The sequence below is a fragment of the Salvelinus fontinalis genome, chromosome 2, assembly GCF_029448725.1.
Source record: "Salvelinus fontinalis isolate EN_2023a chromosome 2, ASM2944872v1, whole genome shotgun sequence".
Taxonomy (NCBI): Eukaryota; Metazoa; Chordata; class Actinopteri; order Salmoniformes; family Salmonidae; genus Salvelinus; species Salvelinus fontinalis.
The window spans coordinates 56,341,884-56,366,489 of record NC_074666.1 but is presented as its reverse complement, the minus strand read 5'-3'; the positions used below and the strand labels follow the sequence as shown (position 1 = coordinate 56,366,489).

At 43.2% G+C, this 24,606-nt stretch overlaps 1 protein-coding gene across 1 annotated transcript; it reads right to left on the bottom strand.

Moving 5' to 3' along the window:
• Nucleotides 1-9,439: 9,439 nt before the first annotated feature.
• Nucleotides 9,440-16,661, bottom strand: LOC129821576 (beta-2 adrenergic receptor). Its single transcript, XM_055879234.1, has 2 exons — nt 16,488-16,661; nt 9,440-14,620 (listed from the first exon to the last, which is right to left on the bottom strand). Exon 2 carries the CDS (start codon nt 14,615-14,617, stop codon nt 13,382-13,384), a length of 1,236 nt encoding a protein of 411 aa, XP_055735209.1. The 5' UTR covers nt 14,618-14,620; nt 16,488-16,661; the 3' UTR covers nt 9,440-13,381.
• Nucleotides 16,662-24,606: the final 7,945 nt, after the last annotated feature.

The window sequence follows — 24,606 nt, the reverse complement described above, 5'->3', positions numbered from 1 at the left end:
ATACTGCTTTACTCATCTCATATGTTCTATTCTACCGTATTTTAATCTATTCCCCTCCAACATTGCTCGTCCTAATATTTATAAATTTCTTAATTCCATTTTTTTGCTTTTAGATGTGTGTGTATTGTTGTGACTTGTTATATACTACTGCACTGTTGGAGCTAGGAACACAAGCATTTCGGTACACCTACAATAACATCTCCTAATATGTGTATGTGACCAATAACATTTGATTTGATTTGATTAAACCACCATACCACACTCCGGCACGACAAGGTACGTTAAGCACTAAAACTATGTACATCTTCATGTATGGTGTCGTGTGGTCACGCGGTTTGCTGATGTGAATGTTGTGAACGAAGTGTGCCATGGTGGCGGGTTGTGTTTCAGATTATTTTGTGCCCAATAGAAATGAATGTTAAATCATGTATTGTGTCACTTTTATTGTAAATAATGATATAATAGGTTTCCAAACAGTTCTACTTTAATGTGGATGCTACCATGATTATGGATCATCCTGAATGAATCGTGAATAATGACGAGTGAGAAAGTTACAGAGGGTCAAAGATCATACTGTCACGTTCCTGACCTTATTTCCTTTGTTTTGTCTTTGTTTAGTTGGTCAGGATGTGAGCTGGGTGGGCATTCTATGTTATGTGTTTCTATGATGGGTTCATTTTCAATTAGCCTGATATGGTTCTCAATCAGGGGCAGGTGTTTTACGTTTCCTCTGATTGAGAACCATATTAAGGTAGGCTGTTCTCACTGTTTGTTTGTGGGGGATTGTTCCTGTGTCAGTGTTTGTGCCACACGGGACTGTTTTCGTTCGTTTTGTTATTTCATTTGTGTGTTCCTTCCTGTTCGTGCGTTCATGTTATTTGTTCTCAAGTTCAGGTCTGTTCACGTCGTTTTGTTATTTTGTATTTTGTCAAGTGTTCTTCGTGTTCGTCTTTCTTAAATAAATCAATATGTATTCACACTACACTGCGCTTTGGTCCGATCCTTGTTCCTCCTCAGACGAGGAGGAAGACGAACGTTACACATACCCCCAAGACACGCTAACCTCCGCTGTTATTGGTAATGTGTACATTGGTTAGCATGTGTTTGGGGTATGATTCATTCAGGAGTAAAAGCGAAACTCGCATTCAGGTGAAGATTTACATAGTTCCAGTACTTAAAGGGATACTGTGAGATTCTGTCATTTAATGACGCATTCAAAGAAAATAACACCCTCCCTACAATCAAAGATGGGGGACGTTTGATTATGCTGTGGGGTTGCTTTTCTGCCTCTGGTACTGGAGGCCTTGGATGTGTGAAAGACATTATGAAATCAGGAGATTATCAAGGTGATTTGGAGTGCAATGTTCAACCTTTACATAGTTTTACAATGTTCAACCCAGTGCAATGTTCAACCCAGTGCAATGTTCAACAATGAATGGTTCAAGAAGAGATTGGCCAGCCAAGAGTCCAGATCGGAATCAACTCCAAAACCTATGGCGAGGGCTGAAAACAGCAGTTGGTGGAGGACACCCCTCAAACATGGAAGAGATAGAGCAATTTGCTGCTGAAAAGTGGGACAAACTTCCAGTAGAAAGCAGCAAGCTCATTGATGGATACAAAAAAATGTATGTTTCTGCAATGTTGAAAATCCAGTAACTGTGTGGTGACCAAAAGTTTTTATTTATTTGACATTTTAAGAAGAGATACAGAATTATTTAAGAAAAGTGCAAAGATGCCAATATATTTGGCCGGCACTGAACATGGATGGGATGGGAGAAGCAGCATCATGTAGCTCCTACAGTACTGTTTTGCCATTGGTCTTCTTTGTGACCCAAGACCAAGACCAAGCGGGGCATGACAAGCAAAGCTACCAAAAGCTAACTTTGTACTTATTAATGCTAACAGGACACATTGCTGGTGCCCCCACCTCAGAGAATGACCTTTAATCCTGCTGTTTGAGAACCAGAATCATACCGGGGAACTTGGCTGCTCCTGCTTCTATCACAACACAACAAATCAAGATACCTATCACAGAATTTGATTATTTTTGCCTTGAAGCTCTTCTTGATCACAAGGCAAGGCTAAGTGAACAACTGAATTCTAAAATCAAACATTTTTCTTGCAAGATTGTAAAATGTAGTTATATAAGGACCACAACATCTTGAGGGTCTCACATGCTGTTCATCTACCAGATCGGTATCTGGTCATTGACCAAAGTCTTTGTGGGCACCATGATACACTCACACACACACACGCACGCAAGCACGCACACACACACACACACACACACACACACACACACACACACACACACACACACACACACACACACACACACACACACACACACACACACACACACACACACACACACACACACACACACACACACACACACACCTCAAGGCCCTCTCTCCTCACATGTTAGACATCTCTGCCTCTGCAGAATCCCATGTGTGGATGGCTCAGGTCTCCACGAATGCTTTTAGCAAGGATAACTAACTCATTACTAATGAGCAGTGTAAAGAGACATTCAAAGAATGGAGAACTGTAGACTGCCAGTATTACGGTATGTAGACAGATACCGTACTGAGAAGTGAATCATAGAATTGAATTGCCTAAGACGACGGATGAACCCTTATTTGAAGACAAAGAACACTGTAAAATATGTAGAAAAAGTAATACTCCTTTACATTCCTCATCACTCCCATACATTAGACCAGGAAGATCCAGAAGAGGGAACATAAGTGAGCATGAATGCCAAGAACAAGCAATGCCAAAGGCAAGGACCAGCAGAGACTGCAGCAGAGACTGCTCCAATGCTTCCCACAGTTGTCAAGTTGGCTGGATGTCCTTTGGGTGGTAGACCATTCTTGATACCCAGGGGAAATTGTTGAGCATGAAAACCCAGCAGCGTTGCAGGTCTTGAAACAATCAAACCGGTGCGTCTGGCACCTACTACCATACCCCGTTCAAAGCCACTTAAATATTTTGTCTTGCCCATTCACCCTCTGAATGGCACACATACACAATCCATGTCTCAGTTGTCTCAAGAAAAAAAAACATTTTTTAAAACTCCTCTTCATTTACACTGATTGAAGTGGATTTAACAGGTGACATAAATAAGGGATCATTGCTTTCACATGGATTCTCCTGCAGTGGCATGTATTCATGGATGATAAGGGAAGCCAGTTTTCCCCAAAAAATGGACCAATAAAAAATATGATTACATCAAACAATTTATCTTTTGTCTCTTTGTGTTTCATAATTTTCCTTCCTTCAAAGAGGCTGAATGTATCTCACAAGAGGAAGCATCTGAGCAAGCGAAACAGCGCCCCTCTGTCTCTCTACGTGTAGGCCATCTATCTGATACTGTCTGGTCGAAAAGAGTATGACATGATTGCCACACGTAGCATAGAAGGCAAGCGAAGCCAGCTAGCATCTGGCCTACCTTGACAAAAAAAGTATAACACATTTGCCAATCAGCGTTTAGCTAAACTGAGCGAGCTCATCTGTGAATGGTCCTGGTAGCTAGATGTAGAAGTCTAATGTTAACTAGCTAACGTTGCCCATGAATGGAAGTTAGGCTAGTGAGCAAGCATTTTAGCTAGGTAGCCTAGGACTACAAAAAATGTAAGTGTGTACTGTATAACAGAGTCATAGACCGTTTCGACAACATGAAGAGAGGAGGATGAATTTGGCGTTTCTCAATAAGTAGGGTGAGACAAAATGTTTTTCTACATGCATGAACACACGCACAAATGCATACACACACACACATGCACACAGAAATTAGAACCATGGACAGGCACGTCATATTTATGTTACGTAGATTGGACTAAATCGTTTTTGGTATCTTTTAGCTGTCCCTGTATTAGACTAAGCATAGGTGATTTGATGATGTTGAAATGTTGAAGTTGAAATGGTGCTGGAATAATGGAGGCAGCTCCTGTTTTCTTTGTGACTTGTGGTAAGTCTCTGTGGTTCTAAATCAATAGTTGTTTAGTGGGCCCGAAAATGTCGGCAACATGAACTTGTTTGACCATGCTGTAGGTCATGTAACGGTCTGTTACTGTACATTCAATATGCTTTGTGGACTTCAGTGGACAGGGGGGGGGGGGGGCTTTGCTTCCTATTTTTTTTTTTACCCTGCTCACCTGGTCAGTCTATGTCACGTTATGGAAAGAGCAGGTAGGTGTTCCTAATGTTTTGTACACTCAGTGTATACTTGGAACTTTTCCAGGTGCAACATGTTTTTCATGTGAATGCGGGAATCAACAATCACCTTTGATGTAGGCTGGACTACTGGATTGGTTTATAAGCCTATAAATGGAAACTTTATTTGCTCTTAAAAAATGATTGCTTCTCTTGCTTTATTGACAACCTCATCACTAAATAAGAGCCTCATTGGGAATCAACAGGTGATCCAACACCTCTCATTCATTATTTACACTGTCTCTAAAATGGAACAAAAATGGGCGATCAGCGACAAAGTCTCAGTCTGATTCTGTCTGCATAATGTCCACTTAGCCCATCTGGAGTGAACCCGTTCTCCTGGGGAGACTGTGTATTTACACACTTCAGTCTAAACCTTCCCTGAGCCCAACCAGGGTAATGTGATACAGGAGACACCAGGGATCAACACCACCCACCCCTCTCCCCTGAACACCTCAGCTCTATGCTCAGCTCTATGAGGTGGACTCCCAGATTAAATTAACATACTGTAAAAAAATATATTCAAAAGAGGATAAAGAAGGGAAGGAGCAGGGCCCCATGCTCTGCGCCTAGGGCCCCCGACCAAAACGAGGAAGGTGCAATTTCGAAATGCGGTAGTGCATCAGCAGCTTTCCTCTTGTTATGTCACTCAATGACAGTCAATCAATGAGCCCATGTCAGCTAACATTTTTTTTAGATTGCTAGGTAAGTCTAGTCAGCTATTTAAACCTTGTAGTAATCATGGCCGAATTACTGACCCAGGGGCCCTGACCTCCAGGGTCCACATTGATTTTGTTAGTCAATCTCACTCAGATATCATATGAACATGCCATAAATGGCCAAATGTGACTAATTTGAGGAAATTAGCTTTAAAACTATAACATTTTCTCTCCACCCAATGGCAAAATGTGTAGAATTGCAGGATATTAACTTGAAAACTAAAAATGTTCTAACAATGGAAGGGAGGCTCTCATATCATTGTAATTTAGGCACATTTTGATGGCCAAACTGGGTAGATGTAATAGACTCCTCGATTAGCAGTGTATTACGACTAAGCCCTTCCTATTCCAGAATTCTGATGATGAATATGCCATGAACCCATCATTTTCTCTCACCCTTCTACCAGTTGCCAAGCACAGCAAGGCAGATATTAATTGTAAGCATGTGTGAGTTCAGCCGGTTTTAAATGTGTTCTCAGTCTTTTGGTTTAAATGTTTTTTATTTAAAAAAAAGTTTAAATGTCTCGTTAGTATTAAATAGTTTATTTATAGTGGCTTGGTGTCAGACATTTTGCTTCAAAACCCAAAACACTGTCTGGCAAAGCACTATTTTATAATCTGTTAACTAACATTTGGTACTATTTACACTACACTATAGTACATAGTACAACTATCTGACCTTTTCTCAGCATGACCTATAACCTGGATATAAGCAGCTGTACAGGATGACGCACAGCACAGGAGGACAAAATCGTGGCACATTTCAAAAAGCATATTGAGTCTATGGCTACATGCTGTGCAGCGCGTCCACTACAGCTGGCCGACAGTGATGTAAACAGATGGTGAACATCATTCTCTTCAAAGAATGTGAATCAGAGGGCCTGAAAAACCTCTAAATGATTAACTCATCGCTCTCAGAGCAGAGTGTCAAAGCAGAGAAATACAAAACATTGGACTTTGGCAATATCTCAGACACTGTCAGATCGGTCTGTGTTACTAGTCTCTATTGTGGCTACCGGTCTATGACCCTGGCCAACATTGCTGCCTGCTAGTGTCCAGCCCCATTGTGCTCTGTTTAAGCACTGGGCTTGTTGCTATGTTCTCGGGAATTAAAGTGAGGCAATCTGTCAACAGGTGGGGGATATTTGCTGGATAGTGTAACGATAATCCTCCTCCTCTTCAACCGAAAAGGAGGAGTATTGAGGGAACCAAGGCGCAGCGGATTGTGAAGACATAATGATTTATTAAAGACAAGACGAAAACACGAACTTCACTATAAACTAAAAAAATAACAAAACGAAAGTAGACAGTCCTGAACGACGAACTTACATACAACGTGAAGAACGAAATGAACAGACTACATGAAATGAACAAACCGTATACAGTCCCGTATGGTGCAAACATTGACACGGACACAGGAGACAACCACCCACAAACAAACACTGTGAACCGCCTACCTAAATATGACTCTCAATTAGAGGAACGCCAAACACCTGCCTCCAATTGAGAGCCATACCAGGCAACCCTAAACCAACATAGAAACAGACAACATAGAATGCCCACCCAAACTCACGTCCTGACCAACTAACACACAAAACTAAACAGAAAACAGGTCAGGAACGTGACAGTACCCCCCCCACAAGGTGCGAACTCCGGACGCACCAGCACAAAGTCTAGGGGAGGGTCTGGGTGGGCATCTAACCACGGTGGTGGCTCAGGCTCCGGGCGCGGTTCCCACCCCACCATAATCCATCCTAACTTCCTCCCACAAAGAATGTCCACCCTCTTTCTTCCCCCACACAATTCTCTTAATAATATATTAAATAAAGATAACACCAGGACAGAGAGATAAATCAAGATAGAGGGATAGATAAGACTATAGAGATAGATGAAGATAGAGAGGGAGATTAAGATAGAGGGGCAACTCCGGACTGAAAGGCAGCTCCGGACAGAGAGACAGCTCTGGACTGATGGGCAGTTCTGGGTATCCAGCCTTTTCAGGCTGAAGGGCAGCTCATGGCTGACTGACGACTCTCGATGCTCATGGCTGGCTGACGGCTCTCGACGCTCATGGCAGGCTGACGGCTCTCGACGCTCATGGCAGGCTGACGGCTCTCGACGCTCATGGCAGGCTGACGGCTCTCGACGCTCATGGCAGGCTGACGGCTCTCGACGCTCATGGCAGGCTGACGGCTCACGACGCTCATGGCGCTCTGACGGCTCTGGCTGCTCATGGCTCTCTGACGGCTCTGGCTGCTCATGGCTCACTGACGGCTCTGGCTGCACATGGCTCTTTGACGGCTCTGGCTGCTCATGGCGCTCTGACGGCTCTGGCTGCTCATGGCTCGCTGGCGGCTCTGGCAGATCCTGTCTGGTTGGCGGCTCTGGCAGATCCTGTCTGGTTGGCGGCTCTGGCAGATCCTGTCTGGTTGGCGGCTCTGGCAGATCCTGTCTGGTTGGCGGCTCTGGCAGATCCTGTCTGGCTGACGGCTCTAGCGGCTCCTGTCTGGCTGATGGCTCTAGCGGCTCCTGTCTGGCTGACGGCTCTGTAGGCTCATGGCAGACGGGCGGCTTTGCAGGCTCATGGCAGACGGGCGGCTTTGCAGGCTCCTGGCAGACGGATGGCTCAGATGGCGCTGGGGAGACGGATGGCTCAGATGGCGCTGGGGAGACGGATGGCTCAGATGGCGCTGGGGAGACGGATGGCTCAGATGGCGCTGGTGAGACGGATGGCTCTGGCCGGATATGGCGCACTGTAGACCTGGTGCGTGGTGCCGGAACTGGAGGCACCGTGCTAATGATAAGCACCTTCCTACTAGTGCGGGGAGCAGGGACAGGGCACACTGTATCCTCAAAGCCTACTCTACCCCTGATGCGTGGTACCGGCACTGGTGACGCCGGGCTGAGGACAAGCACATCAGGATTAGTAGGGGGAGAATATATAGTGTGTACAGGGCTCTGGAGACGCACTGGTAGCTTAGTGCGTGGGGCCGGAACTGGAGGCACCGGGCTAGATGCACGCACTACAGGGAGAGTGCGTGGAGGAGGAACAGGGCTCTGGAAATGCACTGGTAGCCTAGTGCGTAATGTAGGCACTGTAGGTACTAGGCTGGGGCGGGGAGGTGGCGCCGGAAATACCGGACCGTGCAGGCGTACTGGCTCTCTTGAGCATTGAGCCTGCCCAACCTTACCTGGTTGAATGCTCCCGGTCGCCCTGCCAGTGCGGCGAGGTGGAATAGCCCGCACTGGGCTATGCAGGCGAACCGGGGAAACCATGCGTAAGGCAGGTGCCATGTATGCCGGCCCGAGGAGACGCACTGGAGACCAGACGCGTTGAGCCGGCCTCATGACACCTGGCTCAATGCCCAATCTAGCCCTACCAGTGCGGGGAGGTGGAATAACCCGCACTGGGCTATGCACACGTACAGGAGACACCGTGCGCTCTACTGCGTAACACGGTGTCTGCCCGTACTCCCGCTCTCCACGGTTAGCCTGGGAAGTGGGCGCAGGTCTCCTACCTGCCCTTGGCCCACAACCCCTTAGCCCCCCCCCAAGAAATTTTTGGGAGTTACTCACGGGCTTTTCGGGCTTCCGTGCAAGACGTGTCCCCTCATAATTCCGGTTCTTCACTCCAGTAGCCTCTGCTCTCCTCAGTGCCTCCACCTGTTCCCATGGGAGGCGATCCCTTCCAGCCAGGATCTCCTCCCATGTGTAGCAACCTTTACCGTCCAATACATCGTCCCAAGTCCATTCCTCCTTCTTGCGCTGTCCCTTACTCCGTTTAAACCGCTGCTTGGCTCTGGATTGGTGGGTGGTTCTGTAACGATAATCCTCCTCCTCTTCAACCGAAAAGGAGGAGTATTGAGGGAACCAAGGCGCAGCGGATTGTGAAGACATAATGATTTATTAAAGACAAGACGAAAACACGAACTTCACTATAAACTAAAAAAATAACAAAACGAAAGTAGACAGTCCTGAACGACGAACTTACATACAACGTGAAGAACGAAATGAACAGACTACATGAAATGAACAAACCGTATACAGTCCCGTATGGTGCAAACATTGACACGGACACAGGAGACAACCACCCACAAACAAACACTGTGAACCGCCTACCTAAATATGACTCTCAATTAGAGGAACGCCAAACACCTGCCTCCAATTGAGAGCCATACCAGGCAACCCTAAACCAACATAGAAACAGACAACATAGAATGCCCACCCAAACTCACGTCCTGACCAACTAACACACAAAACTAAACAGAAAACAGGTCAGGAACGTGACAGATAGGGTCTGTTTACTACAGAGCAGACCAGAGAACACACAGAAAATCTTTCCTCATTGTCTTTGGGTTACCGGCTGATGCACCACTGAAATGATCTAATAAGAAATTCACACAACTAACTTGTATGTGTGTTTCAGTGTGGGTCAGTGTGTGTATGTGTGCGTATTTTAGAGAATGTCTAGATATATTTGTTGAAAATAAATACTAACAGATTCATACAACTTCAAAAAGGATATATTAGCATTTAAGAACAATAAACAATTTATGAAATAAAAATACCATGTCACATTAGTTTAACCTCTATCTACTTCCCCAGAGTCAGATGAACTCGTGGATCATTTTTATGTCTATGCGTGCAGTTTGAAGGAAGTTGCTAACTAGCGCGAGCGCAATTGCTAGCTAGCGTTAGCGCAATAACTAGAAGCTAGTACAGTATCGCCAGTTATTGCGCTAACACAAATTAGCATTGCCTCGCAAAACTACCTCTAACTTATTGGACGCGGAGACATAAAAATTGTGTCAACGAGTTCATCTGACTCTGGGGAAGTAGATAAAGGGCCTCATTGCCAAAATCCAGAAGTAACCCTTTAAGCTAGAATCCTTAGTTGCTACATCCATTTGGACCTATATATTAATGAAATAAACCCATTGATTCTTGAAGAATATAACATATAAGTGCCTCATGAGCTTAGTTCAACTGTCGTACCCTATTATAACCCAAAATACAAGCTTGTTTTACTCCAATGTTTGTAAACAATATAACATAAACAAACACTGTATAGCCTCAAAACAATGTTATCACTATTATATTGATATCATGGATGATCAGTCCTTACATCCATTGCTCTGTCTATAATTTTGAGAGTGATTACATTTCTCCATGCCCGTCCCTCAGCTTTTTACCAAAACACAGCCAGGGTGCCCAATTTGTTATTGTTTTAAATAAGGATTCTAGCCTTAAATAAGAATAATTGTGAACAATAACCTGGAGTAATAGTGACTGGTGCTGTACTACTTCCTAAATACCATGTGACCGTCAAGCAGCATGGAAAATGCTGTCGTCACCACAAAATGTCACCTCCGGATTCTGTTCTTGGTCAGCAGTAGAAGTCTCTCCAGTTACCATATAAATCACCTCTGTTTATGAGAAGATATACAGTAACCACAACACTGGCTGGCAGCAGCAGACCCACGGACGGATAAAGTGCAACAATGCAGAAAGAAGCCATGGCTTTACAATGGTAATAGCAAATACAGAATGCTGGAAATACGTTACACTTGCAGAATCATTTGACATGACTGAAATATACTGTACATGCAATTGAAACGTTCCTTTTTTTTGGACTATTTTACCAACATGGCATAGCTACAGTGTGGAAGCTGCAATGCGGGAACCGCTCAGGGGCATTAGACTGTGACTCATATCAGGCCAGCAGAGATTGAGAAATGTAAACTCAGTTCCTTTGATCAGTGCTGAGGGGCACCATTCCACCCTACAGTGGAGAAGGTCATGATCTGTGAAAAAGAGGAGCTGCTCTTCAGTCCAGTCTTGCTGTCTAACATGGACGCAGCTGTTTGCATGACATCTCTGTAGTCTCCTTCCCAGAACAGATTTTTTTAACCCCTGCAGAGGGAAGTCTGTGGGCATGTGCAATGTTGTGTTGTCCATGGAATCCAGGCACAATGTCCAGTCCCATAATGTAGGACATTGGCCTAAGCAATAGACTGTCATACAAAATAGTGGTGAGTGATCCTTCTGTCTGCTGAGTAGTTAACAGCACTACCAGAGGGAAGACAGGTTCTCACCCTTTACACAGAACCGGGTCTGAATGTAACAAAAATGGGTTGAATATCAGACATGTCACATGTCAGACATGAAAAGGCATAGATCACAAAATCAAATGTTAATATTTCCAGCAAATATTATATTTAGCAAAAATTCCCACTGTTAAATATTCTGCCTTTGATAACTCACTGAGAATGTAATTTCATTTGGCAAATGATAAAAGTTTTCCGTGGAATGAAATAACTGTATATGTAAATATCTAAGACCATGTCTCTCCTACTTTTGTGTGTGACTGAAGCTGACAATGCATTCATGGTAACATTTTGCGATGTAAGGATAATACATTATTCACATTTACAGTACATGCATCAAAAGTGTCCTTGTGTCCATAAAAAAAGAGGTGGGTTAGTGAGTTAACACACACGGTACCTCATCTTTTCCTATGAATTCAAAGCTCCAAAAATGGTCTAAACACAGTCATACTCATACAGTTAGCACAGGCACATACAGACAGACACATACACACACATAGCTATCCAACCAATTGTAAAGTAATAGGATTTAGCATAGGCCTATATACTAAGAATGTTCTTTTAAAATTATGAACATTTACATCAAGTGAACATTTTAGATTAACTTTTTCCACTTGGCTGGCTGAGATGATGCTGAGATACGGGCTACGAATACATTGTGGTGCAAGTACACTGTGTGCTACACCGTTAACCTAGTTCATTACAGTCTGAATGTGATACCAAGGTTTCTATTCATTAACACCTGGACAAAATCCACCCAGACTCCTACATCATTCATCACTACTGTGGCGGCAGATAGCCTAGCGGTTAAGAGCATTGGTCCAGTAGCTGGTCCAGTAGCTGGTCCAAGGTTTCTGGTTCAAATCCCTGAGCTGACCAGGTGAAAAATCTGTTGATGTGCCCTTGAGCAAGGCACTTATAATTGCTTCTGAAAATCTTACAGTTTATCTTCCTTAGACAAGAATATGTGCAGATTCTGCAGAAGCTATAGTGTAGAGGTTTATTTCCTTATCTTTTAGCTAGTCAGTACATTGTGTAAATGTATGGTACACTTTAATTGTATCCCCAATCAGACGTTTGGTCCAGGGATCTCTGTAAACACTGAAACTTCACAGCAACAACACAAGAGCAACAATAACAGAGAGCAGCACAGTAACATCAGCAACAGTTTTCAGTATCCACGCTAATCATTTAACAAAGAAAACGAGCACGGTAGAGTGTGAAAGCAATCCCTAAACATAGCTTTACAGACTAAGTATACTGGCTGGATATTGGTATCAGAATGACGTACAGTGGTGGTCACACTACCCAGCATTGAGGTATTACTGCTCTGACCACTGTACTTGCAGGGGTTATTGAGTCACAAAAGTAAGGTCCACATTAAAGACTTCTCTGTCTGTGTGTCCTTATTCACTGTCTGAGAGGTGGCAGGACAGGCGTCTGTAACCTCAGTTATTAAATGACGATATTGAGGGGGGAGGTGAAGGTTGAGGTATTGAAGGGTGGTTGGAGGAATGGGGCAACGTGCGTGTTGTAGCTGGTAATAGCGCCTGCCTGTGATTATGTGCACCTGCTGTCCCTCATCAGAGAGTTGGATTTCTGGGCCGTGGCAGAGGGAGTGTACAGAATCACACAGACAGAAGTCCCTGAGCTGGCTCTGGGAGAGACCCAGATCAATATGGAATGTGTTACAGATAGAGGGCTGGCTACAGCCACTATTGGGGGTCACAGATATTACTGTTAACCCTGATTTGATCTCTTGTTCTGCTTGTTAATTCTTTCCTACCTCTCCTACCCTGGCATTTCTATCTCATTCAGCCCGGTGCCAGTAAAGAACTGTCAGTTCAACTAGCAACATTATTCATTTTTCATACAACATACAAACAGACTGTCATTATTTGTTCTCGGCGCTCTTAAGATAAGGAGCTGAATTGAAAATGATGCTGATGAGGTAATTTGTTTTAACTTAGAACAATATAACAAATGTTTGTGCAACTGCACTTGAAATACTTGAACCTAGTACCTGAACCGTGGTGTTCATTTGCACACAGGAGTAAGCACTAGAGTACATAACATGTGCACATACTCATGTCCACAAACCACACACACACACACGATCACATCCGCAAACCATAGACTCCCTAAGTATTTTGCAGACTTTGTTCAATATTAAGAGGAAACGTATTACAAACATTTAATCACCTACACATTACTAGAATAATATTCTTATAGTAACGCATTTAAATATGGAAAGAGATTCACATGTCATTTCCTATCCCGTGTCTGCGTACCGGGTCTGACTAAACGAGAAAGACAAGTCTCATTGTAACACCCTGCGCTTCAGACAATGGAGTCAAGAGGAGGATTATTGCAATACCCGTTTATGTTGGTGACACTAGACAGAGAGCCAATCCCCAGCTCCACGGTCCCAGCGTTATGTGAAAGACTGCCTGGCCTGTCCTTGGGGCCTAGGCGCAAGCTGTGACCCCTATATATGTATCCATTGGTGGGGAAAGCAGCCCCTCTCAGGCACAGAATCTCCTGGAAGGCATGCCTGAACTCAGGACTCCTGCAGTATATGAGGGGGTTGAACGCTGAGTTGGCGTATCCTATCCAGTTCAATATCCTGAAAGGCATTTTAATGTTGTCCACCTTCCAGATGGTCACCACCACATTGAGCACAAAGAAGGGCAGCCAGCAGAGGGTAAAGGTGCCCATGATGATTCCCAGCGTCTTTAGGGCTTTGTGTTCCTTCAGACAGAACTTAGGTCTCTTCCCGTTCCCCCCTCCTCCTCCGCTCCCGTCCCCACCATCTTGCCCCTGGTTGTTGTCGATCATCTGGGCGTGGAAGCGCCCCTCGCTGCCACGGATCTTCTCCAGCTGCTTCCTGGCCTCCTGGAAGACACGTCCGTAGACAAAGGCCATGACCGCCAGGGGGATGTAGAAGGAGACGACGGAGGAGGCTACGGCGTAGGCAGCGTTGGTGTTGAAGTCACAGCAGTGGGCATCTTCCAGGCAGCTGAGTGCCTCGGGTTCATCAGACACCCACCAATTCATGTGGATGGGCAGGAAGGAGATGAGGGCGGCCACCCCCCACACCGTCACCACCACCACGCTCGCCTTGCGCTTGGTCAGCAGGGACGGGTAGCGCAGCGGCGACGTGATGGCCAGGTAGCGGTCCAGTGCGATCACACACAGCGTCTCGATGCTGGCCGTCACACACAAGACATCCGCCGCCGTCCAGAACTCGCAGAGAAAGCTGCCAAAGTGCCAGGTGTTGAGCAGGATGTAGCAGGCGCCGAAGGGCACCACCAGCAGGCCCATGACCAGGTCAGCACAGGCCAGAGAGGTGATGAACATGTTGGTGACCGTCTGCAGCCGCTGGAAGCGCACGATGGCGGTGATGACCAGCACGTTGCCAAAGACGATGCCCATCACTAGCAGGGCCATGAGGATGCCTAGTAGCACCGCCACAGCCTCGCTGTACTCCGAGTAAGACCACTGGCGAGACGACGAGTTCATCTCCACTGATAGATCCGATAGGTTGAACACGGCAGGCGTGCTCACACTCTCCATGATCTATGGCCCAGTTGAAGCAACAAACCACAGGAGATAAGAAACGTGTTGTCAAAAGGACCCATAAAACAAAGAATAATCAATATAGGTACCAGCGGCACGAAAAAGTATGTGAACCCTTTGGAAATACCTGGATTTCTGCATAAATTGGTCATAAGATTTGATCTGATCTTCATCTAAGTCACAACAATAGACAAACATAGTGTGCTTAAACTAATAACACACAAATTATTGTAATTTTCTCGTCTATATTGAGTACATCATTTAAACATTCACATTGTAGGTTGGAAAAAGTGAACCCCTAGGCTAATGACTTCTCCAATAGCTAATTGGAGTCAGGGGTCAGCTAACCTGGGGTCCAATCAATGAGGCGAGATTGGAGATGTTGGTTAGAGCTGCCTTGCCATATAATAAAACACTCACAAAATTTGAGTTTGCTATTCACAAGAAGCATTGCCTGATGTCAACCATGCCTCGATCAAAAGAGATCTCAGATTAAGAATTGTTGACTTGCATAAAGCTGGAGAGGGTTACACAAGTATCTCTAAAAGCCTTGATGTTCATCAGTTCACTGTAAGACAAATTGTCTATAAATGGAGAAAGTTCAGCAGTGTTGCTATTCTCCCTTGGAGTGGCCGTCCTGAAAAGATGACTGCAAGAGCACAACGCAGAATGCTCAATGAGTTTAAGAAGAATCCTAGTGTCAGCTAAAGACGTACAGAAATATCTGGAACATGCTGACATCTCTGTTGACGATTCTACAATAGGTTAAACACTAACAAGAATGGTGTTCATGGGAGGACACCACAGAAGAAGCCACTGCTGTCCAAAAAAAACATTGCTGCACATCTGAAGTTTGCAAAAGTGCACCTGGATGTTCCACAGCGCTACTGGCAAAATATTCTCTGGACAGATGAAACTACAGTTGAGTTGTTTGGAAGGAACACACAACACTGTGTGGAGAAAAAAGGCACAGCACACCAACATCAAAATCCCAACTGTAAAGTATGGTGGAGGGAGCATTGATGTTTGGGGCTGCTTTGCTGCCTCAGGGCCTGGATAGCTTGCTATCATTGACGGAAAAATGAATTCCCAAGTTTATCGACACATTTTGCAGGAGAATGTTAGGCTATCTGTCCGCCAATTGAAGCTCAACAGAAGTTGGATGATGCAACGGGACAACGACCCAAAACACAGAAGTAAATCAACAACAGAATGGCTTCAACAGAAGAAAATACACCCAACTGGTGTGGCCCAGTCAGAGTCCTGACCTCAACCTGATTGAGATGCTGTGACATGATCTCAAGAGAGCGGTTCACACCAGACATCCCAAAAATATTGCTGAACTGAAACAGTTTTGTAAAGAGGAATGATCCAAAATTTCTCCTGGCCATTGTGCAGGTCTGATCCGCAACTACAGAAAATGTTTGGTTGAGGTTATTGCTGCCAAAGGAGGGTCAACCAGTTATTAAATCCAAGGGTTCACATACTTTTTTCACCCTGCACTGTGAATGTTTACACGGTATGTTCAATAAAGACATGAAAACGTATAATTGTTTGTGTGTTATTAGTTTAAACAAACTGTGTTAGTCTGATGAAGATCAGATCAAATTTTATGACCAATTTATGCAGAAATCCATGTATTTTTCGTGCCACTGTATATAGGCTACTGTATATGTAAAGTATATAAAGTCAAGATAGGATGCATAAGTTAAGTTTGATATAAATTCTGAATTATTTCATCCAATGTCTCTTGGAGGCAATGGTATTTAAAATGTCATAAAGAAAATTCTAACTTCATTCTTAATGCATTTGCTCAATCAAAAAACACAAATAAATAAATAATTTAATCTTAAAGCCATTTACCCACCTCCAAATATTCTCCTGGTCTCCCATACAATCTAAAAGTATTCCTTTTTTATGTTGTAGCTCCCATTATTTGTTTGTACTTCATTAGAAATGTTTTTGGCTGACTGCCTTCTCCCTTCCTCTTTTGCTGTGTCACACACTCACAGTCCCACTTGCTCTGTGTTCTAAAACACCACTCTCTCTCACTGTTGAATGTAGCTCCTGATCTAGTCATAGCCCTTATAGCAGGCAAGAATGACATCACACTCTGGCAGCAGCCAATCAGCAGGCAAGCAGACCACAGGAGCAGTGAATGTTAGCCTTTTTAGCACAGTAAGAAGTTTTTTCACTTAAACAAGTAAAATTGCAAATTTGTTTGTATTTGTAATATTTGTTCTATGTTATCAGAAAAATCTGAAAGTGAAAGCAATATGATAGTGATAATGTTTCTGAGTGCAAATGCTGTATGTCATACTTTTTTTTTGTTTTACTTTGAAAGGGAAAAGGTCGTTCACATAGCAACATAATTAGTATGGCAACAAGCTCTGTTGGAGACAAGCACAAGAAACAAACAAGCAATTATGTACAACCTATAGTTATAAACTGTTCTAAAGGGTTGTCATGCAGCGTATAACTGTGTAATGTGATGTCAATGGAAATTAAAGCTTTCACACTTCCTGACCTGAAACAGAGACATTAGGCATAGTCCATTGACATACAGTAGACACTAGACCCTCTTAAATATTAACATGACTGCATAGATTGGGTTATTATGTACAATCTCACTTACAGTACATTCGGAAAGTATTCAGACCCCTTGACTTTTCCCACATTTTGTTATGTTACAGCCTTATTCTAAAATGGATTAAATATTTTTTTTCCCCATCAATCCACACACAATACATAATAATGACGTCGCAAAAACATGTTTGAATACATTTTGCACATTTAAAAAATAAAAAAACTTAAATACCTTATTTACATAAGTATTCAGACTCTTTCCTATGAGACTTCAAATTGAGTTTAGGTGAATCCTGTTTCTATTGATCATCCTTGAGATGTTTCTACAAGTTGATTGGCATCCACCTGCGGTAAATCAAATTGATTGGACAGGATTTGGAAAGGCACACACCTATCTAAGGTCCCACAGTTGACAGTGCATGTCAGAGAAAAAAACAAGTCATGAGGTAGAAGGAATTGTCCATAAAGCTCAGAGACAGAATTGTGTTGAGGCACCGAGTTGTGGAAAGGTAGCGAAAAATGTCTGCAGCATTGAAAATCCACAAGAACACAGTGGCTATCATTCTTAAATGGAAAAAGTTTGAAACTGTAACGAGTATTACCGAAGGTGGCCTCCCTTCCTGTTCGAGTGGCGCTCGGCGGTCGTCGTCGCCGGTCTACTAGCTGCCACCGATCCCTTTTTCCTTTTCGTTTGGTTTTGACTAATTGATTTCACCTGTTTATTGTTTAGTTGTTAGGGTGGTGTTATTTAAGTTCGTTTAGCCCGTTTCTGTTTGTGCGGGCTTGTCTCTCTGTTTTTGTATGAGGTTGTTATTTTCATGTTGGGGTTTTTCCACAGTCTGGATTTATTTTCCAGTGTGTACTTTATTCAAGTCGGATTTTTACGCCAAATGTTTTTGACGTTACCAGTTGTTCATCTGGTTGGACATTAAAGAGTGGTTTTCCCCATTACCTTTGCTCTCTGCGCCTGACTCCTTACAATTGTCCTCATTGGTCGTATCAGAAACCACCAAGACTCTTCCTAGAGCTGGACGCCCAGCCAAACTGAGCAATCTGGTGAGAAGGGCCTTGGTCAGGGAGGTGACGAAGAACCCGATGGTCACTCTCACAGAGCTCCAGAGTTCCTCTGTGGAGATGGGAGAACCTTCCAGAAGGACAACCATCTCTGCAGCACTCCACCAATCATGCATTTATGGTAGAGTGGCCAGACAGAAGCCACTCCTCAGTAAAAGGCACATGACAGTTCGCTTGGAGTTTGCCAAAAGGCACCTAAAGGACTGTCAGACAATGAGAAACAAGATTATCTGGTCTGGTGAATCCAAGATTAAACTATTTGGCCTGTATGCCAAGCAGAACATCTGGAGGAAACTTGGCACCATCCCTACGGTGAAGCATGGTGGTGGCAGCATCATGCGGTGGGGATGTTTTTCAGCGGCAGGGACTGGGAGACTGGTCAGGATTGAAAGATAAACAGAGCAAAGTACAGAGAGATCTTTGATGAAAACCTGCTCCAGAGTGCTCAGGACCTCAGACTGTGCCGAAGGTTCACCTTGAGTGGCCCAGCCAGAGCCTGGACTTGAACCTGATCGAACATCTTTGGAGAGACCTGAAAAAATCCAACCTGACGAAGCTTGAGAGGATCTGCAGAGAATAATGGGAGAAACTCCCCAAATATAGGTGTGCCAAGCTTGTAGCTGCATACCCAAGAATACTGGAGGCTGTAATCGCTGCCAAAGGTGCTTCAAAAAAGTACTGAGTAAAGGGTCTGCATGCTTATGTACAGTTGAAGTCGGAAGTTTACATACGCCTTAGCCAAATACATTTAAACTCAGTTTTTTACAATTCCTGACATTAAATCCCACGTCTTAGGTCAATTAGGATCACCACTTTATTTTAAGAATGTGAAATGTCAGAATAATAGTAGAGAGAATGATTCATTTTAGCTTTTATTTCTTTCATCACATTCCCAGTGGGTCAGAAGTTTACATACACTCAATTAGTATGTGGTAGCGTTGCCTTTAAATTGTTTAACTTGGGTCAAACATTCCGGGTAGCCTTCCACAAGCTTCCCACAATAAGTTGGGGGAATTTTGGCCCATTCCTCCTGACAGAGCTGGTGTAACTGAGTCATGTATGTAGGCCTCCTTGCTCGCACATGCTTTTTCAGTTCTGCCCACAAATTTTCTATAGGATTGAGGTCAGAACTTTGTGATGGTCACTCCAATACCTTGACTTTGTTGTCCTTAAGCCAGTTTGCCACAACTTTGGAAGTATGCTTGGGGTCATTGTCCAATTGTAAGACTCATTTGCGACCAAACATTAGATGACCTGGCCTCCACAATCCTCCGACCTCAACCAAATTGAGATGGTTTGGGATGAGTCAGACCTCAGAGCGAAGGAAAAGCAGCCAACAAGTGCTCAGCATATGTGGGAACTCCTTCCAGACTGTTGGAAAGCATTCCAGGTGAAGCTGGTTGAGAGCATGCCAAGAGTGTGCAAAGCTGTCATCAAGGCAAAATGTGTCTATTTGAAGAATATAAAATATATTTAGATTTATTTAAAAAAAAAAAAATGTATTACTGCATGATTCCATAACATTTTTCCTAGCCACTGTGCTTCTACATCTGCGTTGCTTGCTGTTTAGGGCTTTATGCTGGGTTTCTGTATAAGCACTTTGTAAAAAGGGCATTATAAATACATTTGATTTGATTTGATTTTGCATCCCTCAAACACAGGAAATAGATGGTTTAAAAGGAGAGATCCTCAGGTGCGCGTTGCTATACATACTGTACCAACATCTTGTTCGGTGGTGTTTATCTGCTGTCGGCATCCAACGTTATGGCATTACTGCCACCTACTGTACTGGAGTGTGGGCCAGAGACAGGAAGGAACTGAATTCTAATTGGCAGCCCTGGTTCTCTTTAAAAAATCTAAAATATTTTACACTGTATCTAATGATGTTATACTCAGTATTCTCTTTAAACTCAATTCCTGTATCTCCTTCTCCCTCATACTGGATCTCAGTCTCTCTCTTTCCCTCTCATACTGCCCACACTGTATCAGTACATGCTCCATTGTCTCTGTTTCCTGGAATTAATTATACCTTCCTGTTGGACGCATTCCTATCACATTTAATGTCTTATTCAACCGGCTGTGTCCCATCCTTAGCCTTGTAAAGATGACCTCCTTCTTCTGTCTCTTCCTGCCGTCCTCCCCGACTTTGTTCTGTACTTGGAAGATGCCTGCCCTTAGCGTCTCTGTTAGACTGCTCCTACCATCTCTGCACCACCACTATCCATATCATTCCCTTAGCCTCTGCCTTGCTCATTGGCAACTCCACATCCTTTCTCTTAAGGGCCTGTTTAACTTATCTGGACACCCATCTGTCTCACCTGGGCATGAATTTGGAGTACTTCATGGAGCAGGTTATGTCTTAATATACCAAGAGAGTACAAATAGTCTTTTGAATGAAGGGATTTGATTATCTGGCCCGGGTTGCACCGATGGGAGGAGTTTGCAGAGGGTGAAAAGTGATTACCCACTAGGCAAAAACTGGTCGAATCAACGTTGTTTCCGCGTCATTTAAACAAAACAATTCAATGTCACGACGTTGAATCAATGTGGAAAAGTGATTGGATTTGCAAAAAGTCGTTAAACGTAAGGGAACTTTGTATTTTTTCACCTTACTTTGAACCTAAATCTCATGACATGGTTAGTCGACAACTCAACCAAATTTCAAACTGACGTCAATGCCCAGCTGGTACATTCGTTTTAGAACCGGGCTGCTTCCTGAGCGTGAGTCAGGTGCCCCGCACTGGACAACCGCAAGGTCGGCTCATAACAAAAGGGATGTAGTACGTGGAGTAATGAGTAGGAATCTGTGTTTTCAAATGCAAAAGTGATTGCTTTACAGTTACGGTTATGTTATATGCAGAATGCAAAGCTTATATCAACCACTTCATTGACACAGCACAATCAACACAGTACAATAACTTATTTATATACTACAATGCCAGCAGCTTGATTAACTTTGAATGCCTTTACTATAAATGTCCCCCAGATACAGTTTCACATGAAGTGACGGCACAGTTTTTTCCAGTATCTGCACATCCGTATTCCAGCATATCTGTACAACTGCATCCTAGAGATAACTGTCAAGTGGCGTGAGCCCTGCGATCTAACCCAGGAGACATCTACAATATAACATCCAGTAGAACAAGCCAAACGCTTCATCCCCTCCTCATAACCACTCCACACTTTGTCTGGTCCGTTCCACAGGAAGGAGATACCAAGCAGACAGCAGGCCACATTCACTCTGCTGAACTGTCAAAATCAGATGGTGTCTCAAGATAACGTCCCAAATGGCACCCTATTTCCTACATAGCGCACTACTGTACTTTTAGTCAGAGCCCTATTGGCCTTCGTCAAACGTACTAGCAAATAGGGTTCCAATTTGGACACAACCTCAGTGCCAGGTCAGTGTGATGAGACGCGGAGGGACAGCGTGGGTCCAGGGGAAGTGGTGCAGTTCAGCTCTGGTTCCTGCCGAGGGGGAGAGACAGGCTGTTTTCTAAGGCATATATTTCATACTGTAGGTGGGGGGGATATCCCATGCATGCATACATAACAAAGAATCAAACGTCTTTGTACTAAGCGCAATATTTGACGTGAGTGTCACAAAGTATTACAAGGAAATGCTGGTGTGTTGAGATCCTAGGAACTAGGTGGTTGCTTTTTACCCATGCCCAATGAGGTGACCAAGAGGTTAACAATGGGTTAATGAACATTGTATTTTTCCACTGGTGACATGTTTAAAGGTGCAGTCTGGGATCTGGAAATCTGTTGAATGGACATTTCAAATATTGATATTTACCCATTGATTCTTGAAGAATATAACTTACAAATGCCTCATGAGCTTAGTACAACTCTTACCGTAAGAGTGGAAATTGGAGTTGATGATCATTGATTAGTAATGCCTGACGAGTGTCTATAAATTCCTGTCTGTCACGAGAGATTAAAGTTGCTTCTAGAGAATCAAGTCATGTTTTATGAGCTCCTGTATGCTGCCGCTGTCTAATCTTAATTTTCCTCATAATTGAATGTAGAAATTGACTGTTTCTCTCTCTGAACCCTCGAAATAGCGTATTACTTCCGGGTTTATTCCTCCAATGTTTACAAACAACAATACTATATATAAAAAAAACATGCATAGCTTGTGAACTGTCAGTCCTTCTAGAGACTCATCTAGACTCTAGAGCAGGACTCTTCAACACGGTTCCTGGAGAGCTACCCTCCTGTAGGTTCTCTCTCCAAATCCAGTTGTAATTCGCCTGATTCAGCATATCAACCATCTAATAATTACAAATCAGGTGCACTAGATTACGGTTGGAGTGAAAACCTACTGGACAGTATGAATGTCTATGAATATGAGAGGGGTTACATTTCCCTAGACCCATCCCACAGTAGTACACTAAAACAAGTGGCTGGGCTGTCATTTAGCAAGAAAACAAATCCCAGATTGTAGCCTTAAAGGCAGTATGTGGCATGCTGAGGGAAACAGAGTGAGTGAGGAAGTCCTGTTCTGCCTATTCTGTCTCCACAGTAACAGTGATGGACGAAGGTCTGCTTTGTCCCCACAGAGGGAAGGCGACGTTCTCTCCAGCCTGATTAATTTCTTATTGGTACATGGGAGACAAGCAAGTGATGAAGTGATGAGAATAGCCACAGATGCAATCCGGTCAATTATAGATGAAAGCTTTCTGTGCTCCAAAGCAATCAGGAAGACAAATCTGGTGCACTTAACAAATGAAATGGACTTGCTCCTTCCAGATTTGATCTGAACATCTTTTCCTTTTACATCAAAAGGATGGAGGATAAGTTCAAAGACAGAGTCAAAGTCAAGACAACGTCTCTGAGAAAAACCACTGAGACACAATGTTGTTCTTCAGAACTTCCAGAAATGATCTGCTTTGGCTTTGTTTTTGAAAATGTACATTTGGATCCATATAGGTTTATTTGTTTTCTTGACACATACTAAGTAATCCATCTCTATCCTATACCATCAGAGCTAACCAGGTAAACGACCGCCTCCAAAGCTTCCCGTTGATCTATTTTGCTTTCGTTATCGTAAATGCGTGAATTTAGCCTGTAGGAAGATGACACAAGAACCATCAGTACAGATAAACAAAAGCATCAATGGACCATATTTTGATGAAAACAAGCTTTTAATGCCTTATAGACAAGGTGACACATGATCTTGTTGATTTTGACTCAGGCTATTCATTGAAAGGGTATCAGGGCTTAACACTGGCTTGTTAAACCTCTGTCCTGGATATACTACGTCAGGAGTTCACCACTGCACCTCTCTGTAAACACAGTTTGTTAGTAGAGATGTTATGTTCGTGCTAAGTGTTTACATTAAGGTTGTGGGGGACTGTTGGGTCATGTTTTAGAGAACGTTTTAGAGGCCAATCTTGGCGGTGTCGAGCAATGTTAATATTTAAAGCCAATTTCCTGCAATTTTGCACATTTCTCCATTAAGCTGAGATACATTTTTTGTAGTTATAAAGTACATTTCCTCCAATTCTAAACATTTTGCCATGGAGCTGAGAGAAAATGTTGCTGTTTTAAACCTAATTTCTTGCAATGCTATGCATTTTGCCATGAAACATACTAACAAAGTCGTTAAAGGTATATTCATTGTTTTGGGAATTTTCATTTTGGGGATTGTTAGTCCTCAAAGATTATATTATTTAAAAAATAAATAGGTCTATTATAATCTTTTCTACATACTTTATATCTGTTTTTTAAGTTATCACCGAAAGCGGTTTCCCATCCAATTAATTTCTAAACTGTTTGGACATAATGCCCAAAGATTTCAAATGGTAGAAAAATCCCTGTAAGGTGACTGTATGTAGGCCAGTGCCTTCAGAAAATATTCACAAACCTTAACTTTTTCCAGAAACAAAATTGTGTTACAGCCTGAATGTAAAATGGATTAAATGGAGATGTTGTGTCACTGACCTACACACAATACCCCATAATAACAACGTGGAATTATGTTTTTAGAAATGTTTACAAAGTAATAAAACGCAAAAAGTCTTGAGTCAATAAGTACTGTACTGAAACCTTTTGTTATGGCGAGCCAAAATAAGTTCAGAAGTAAAAATGTGCTTAATAACAAGTCACATAATAAATTGCAATAATAGTGTGTCACGTGATTTTTCGAATGACAACCTCATCTCTGTAGCCCACACATACAATTAACTGTAAGGACCCTCAGTCTAGCAGGGAATTACAAAAACAGATTCAACCACAAAGACCAGGGAGGTTTTCCAATGCCTCGCAAAGAAGGGCACCTATTGGTAGATGGAAGACAAAAAAAAACAGACATTGAATAT

Bases quoted from the DNA above. Each gene is read 5' to 3' on its own strand.
- LOC129821576 (XM_055879234.1), bottom strand. From the start codon at position 14,617: ATGGAGAGTGTGAGCACGCCTGCCGTGTTCAACCTATCGGATCTATCA.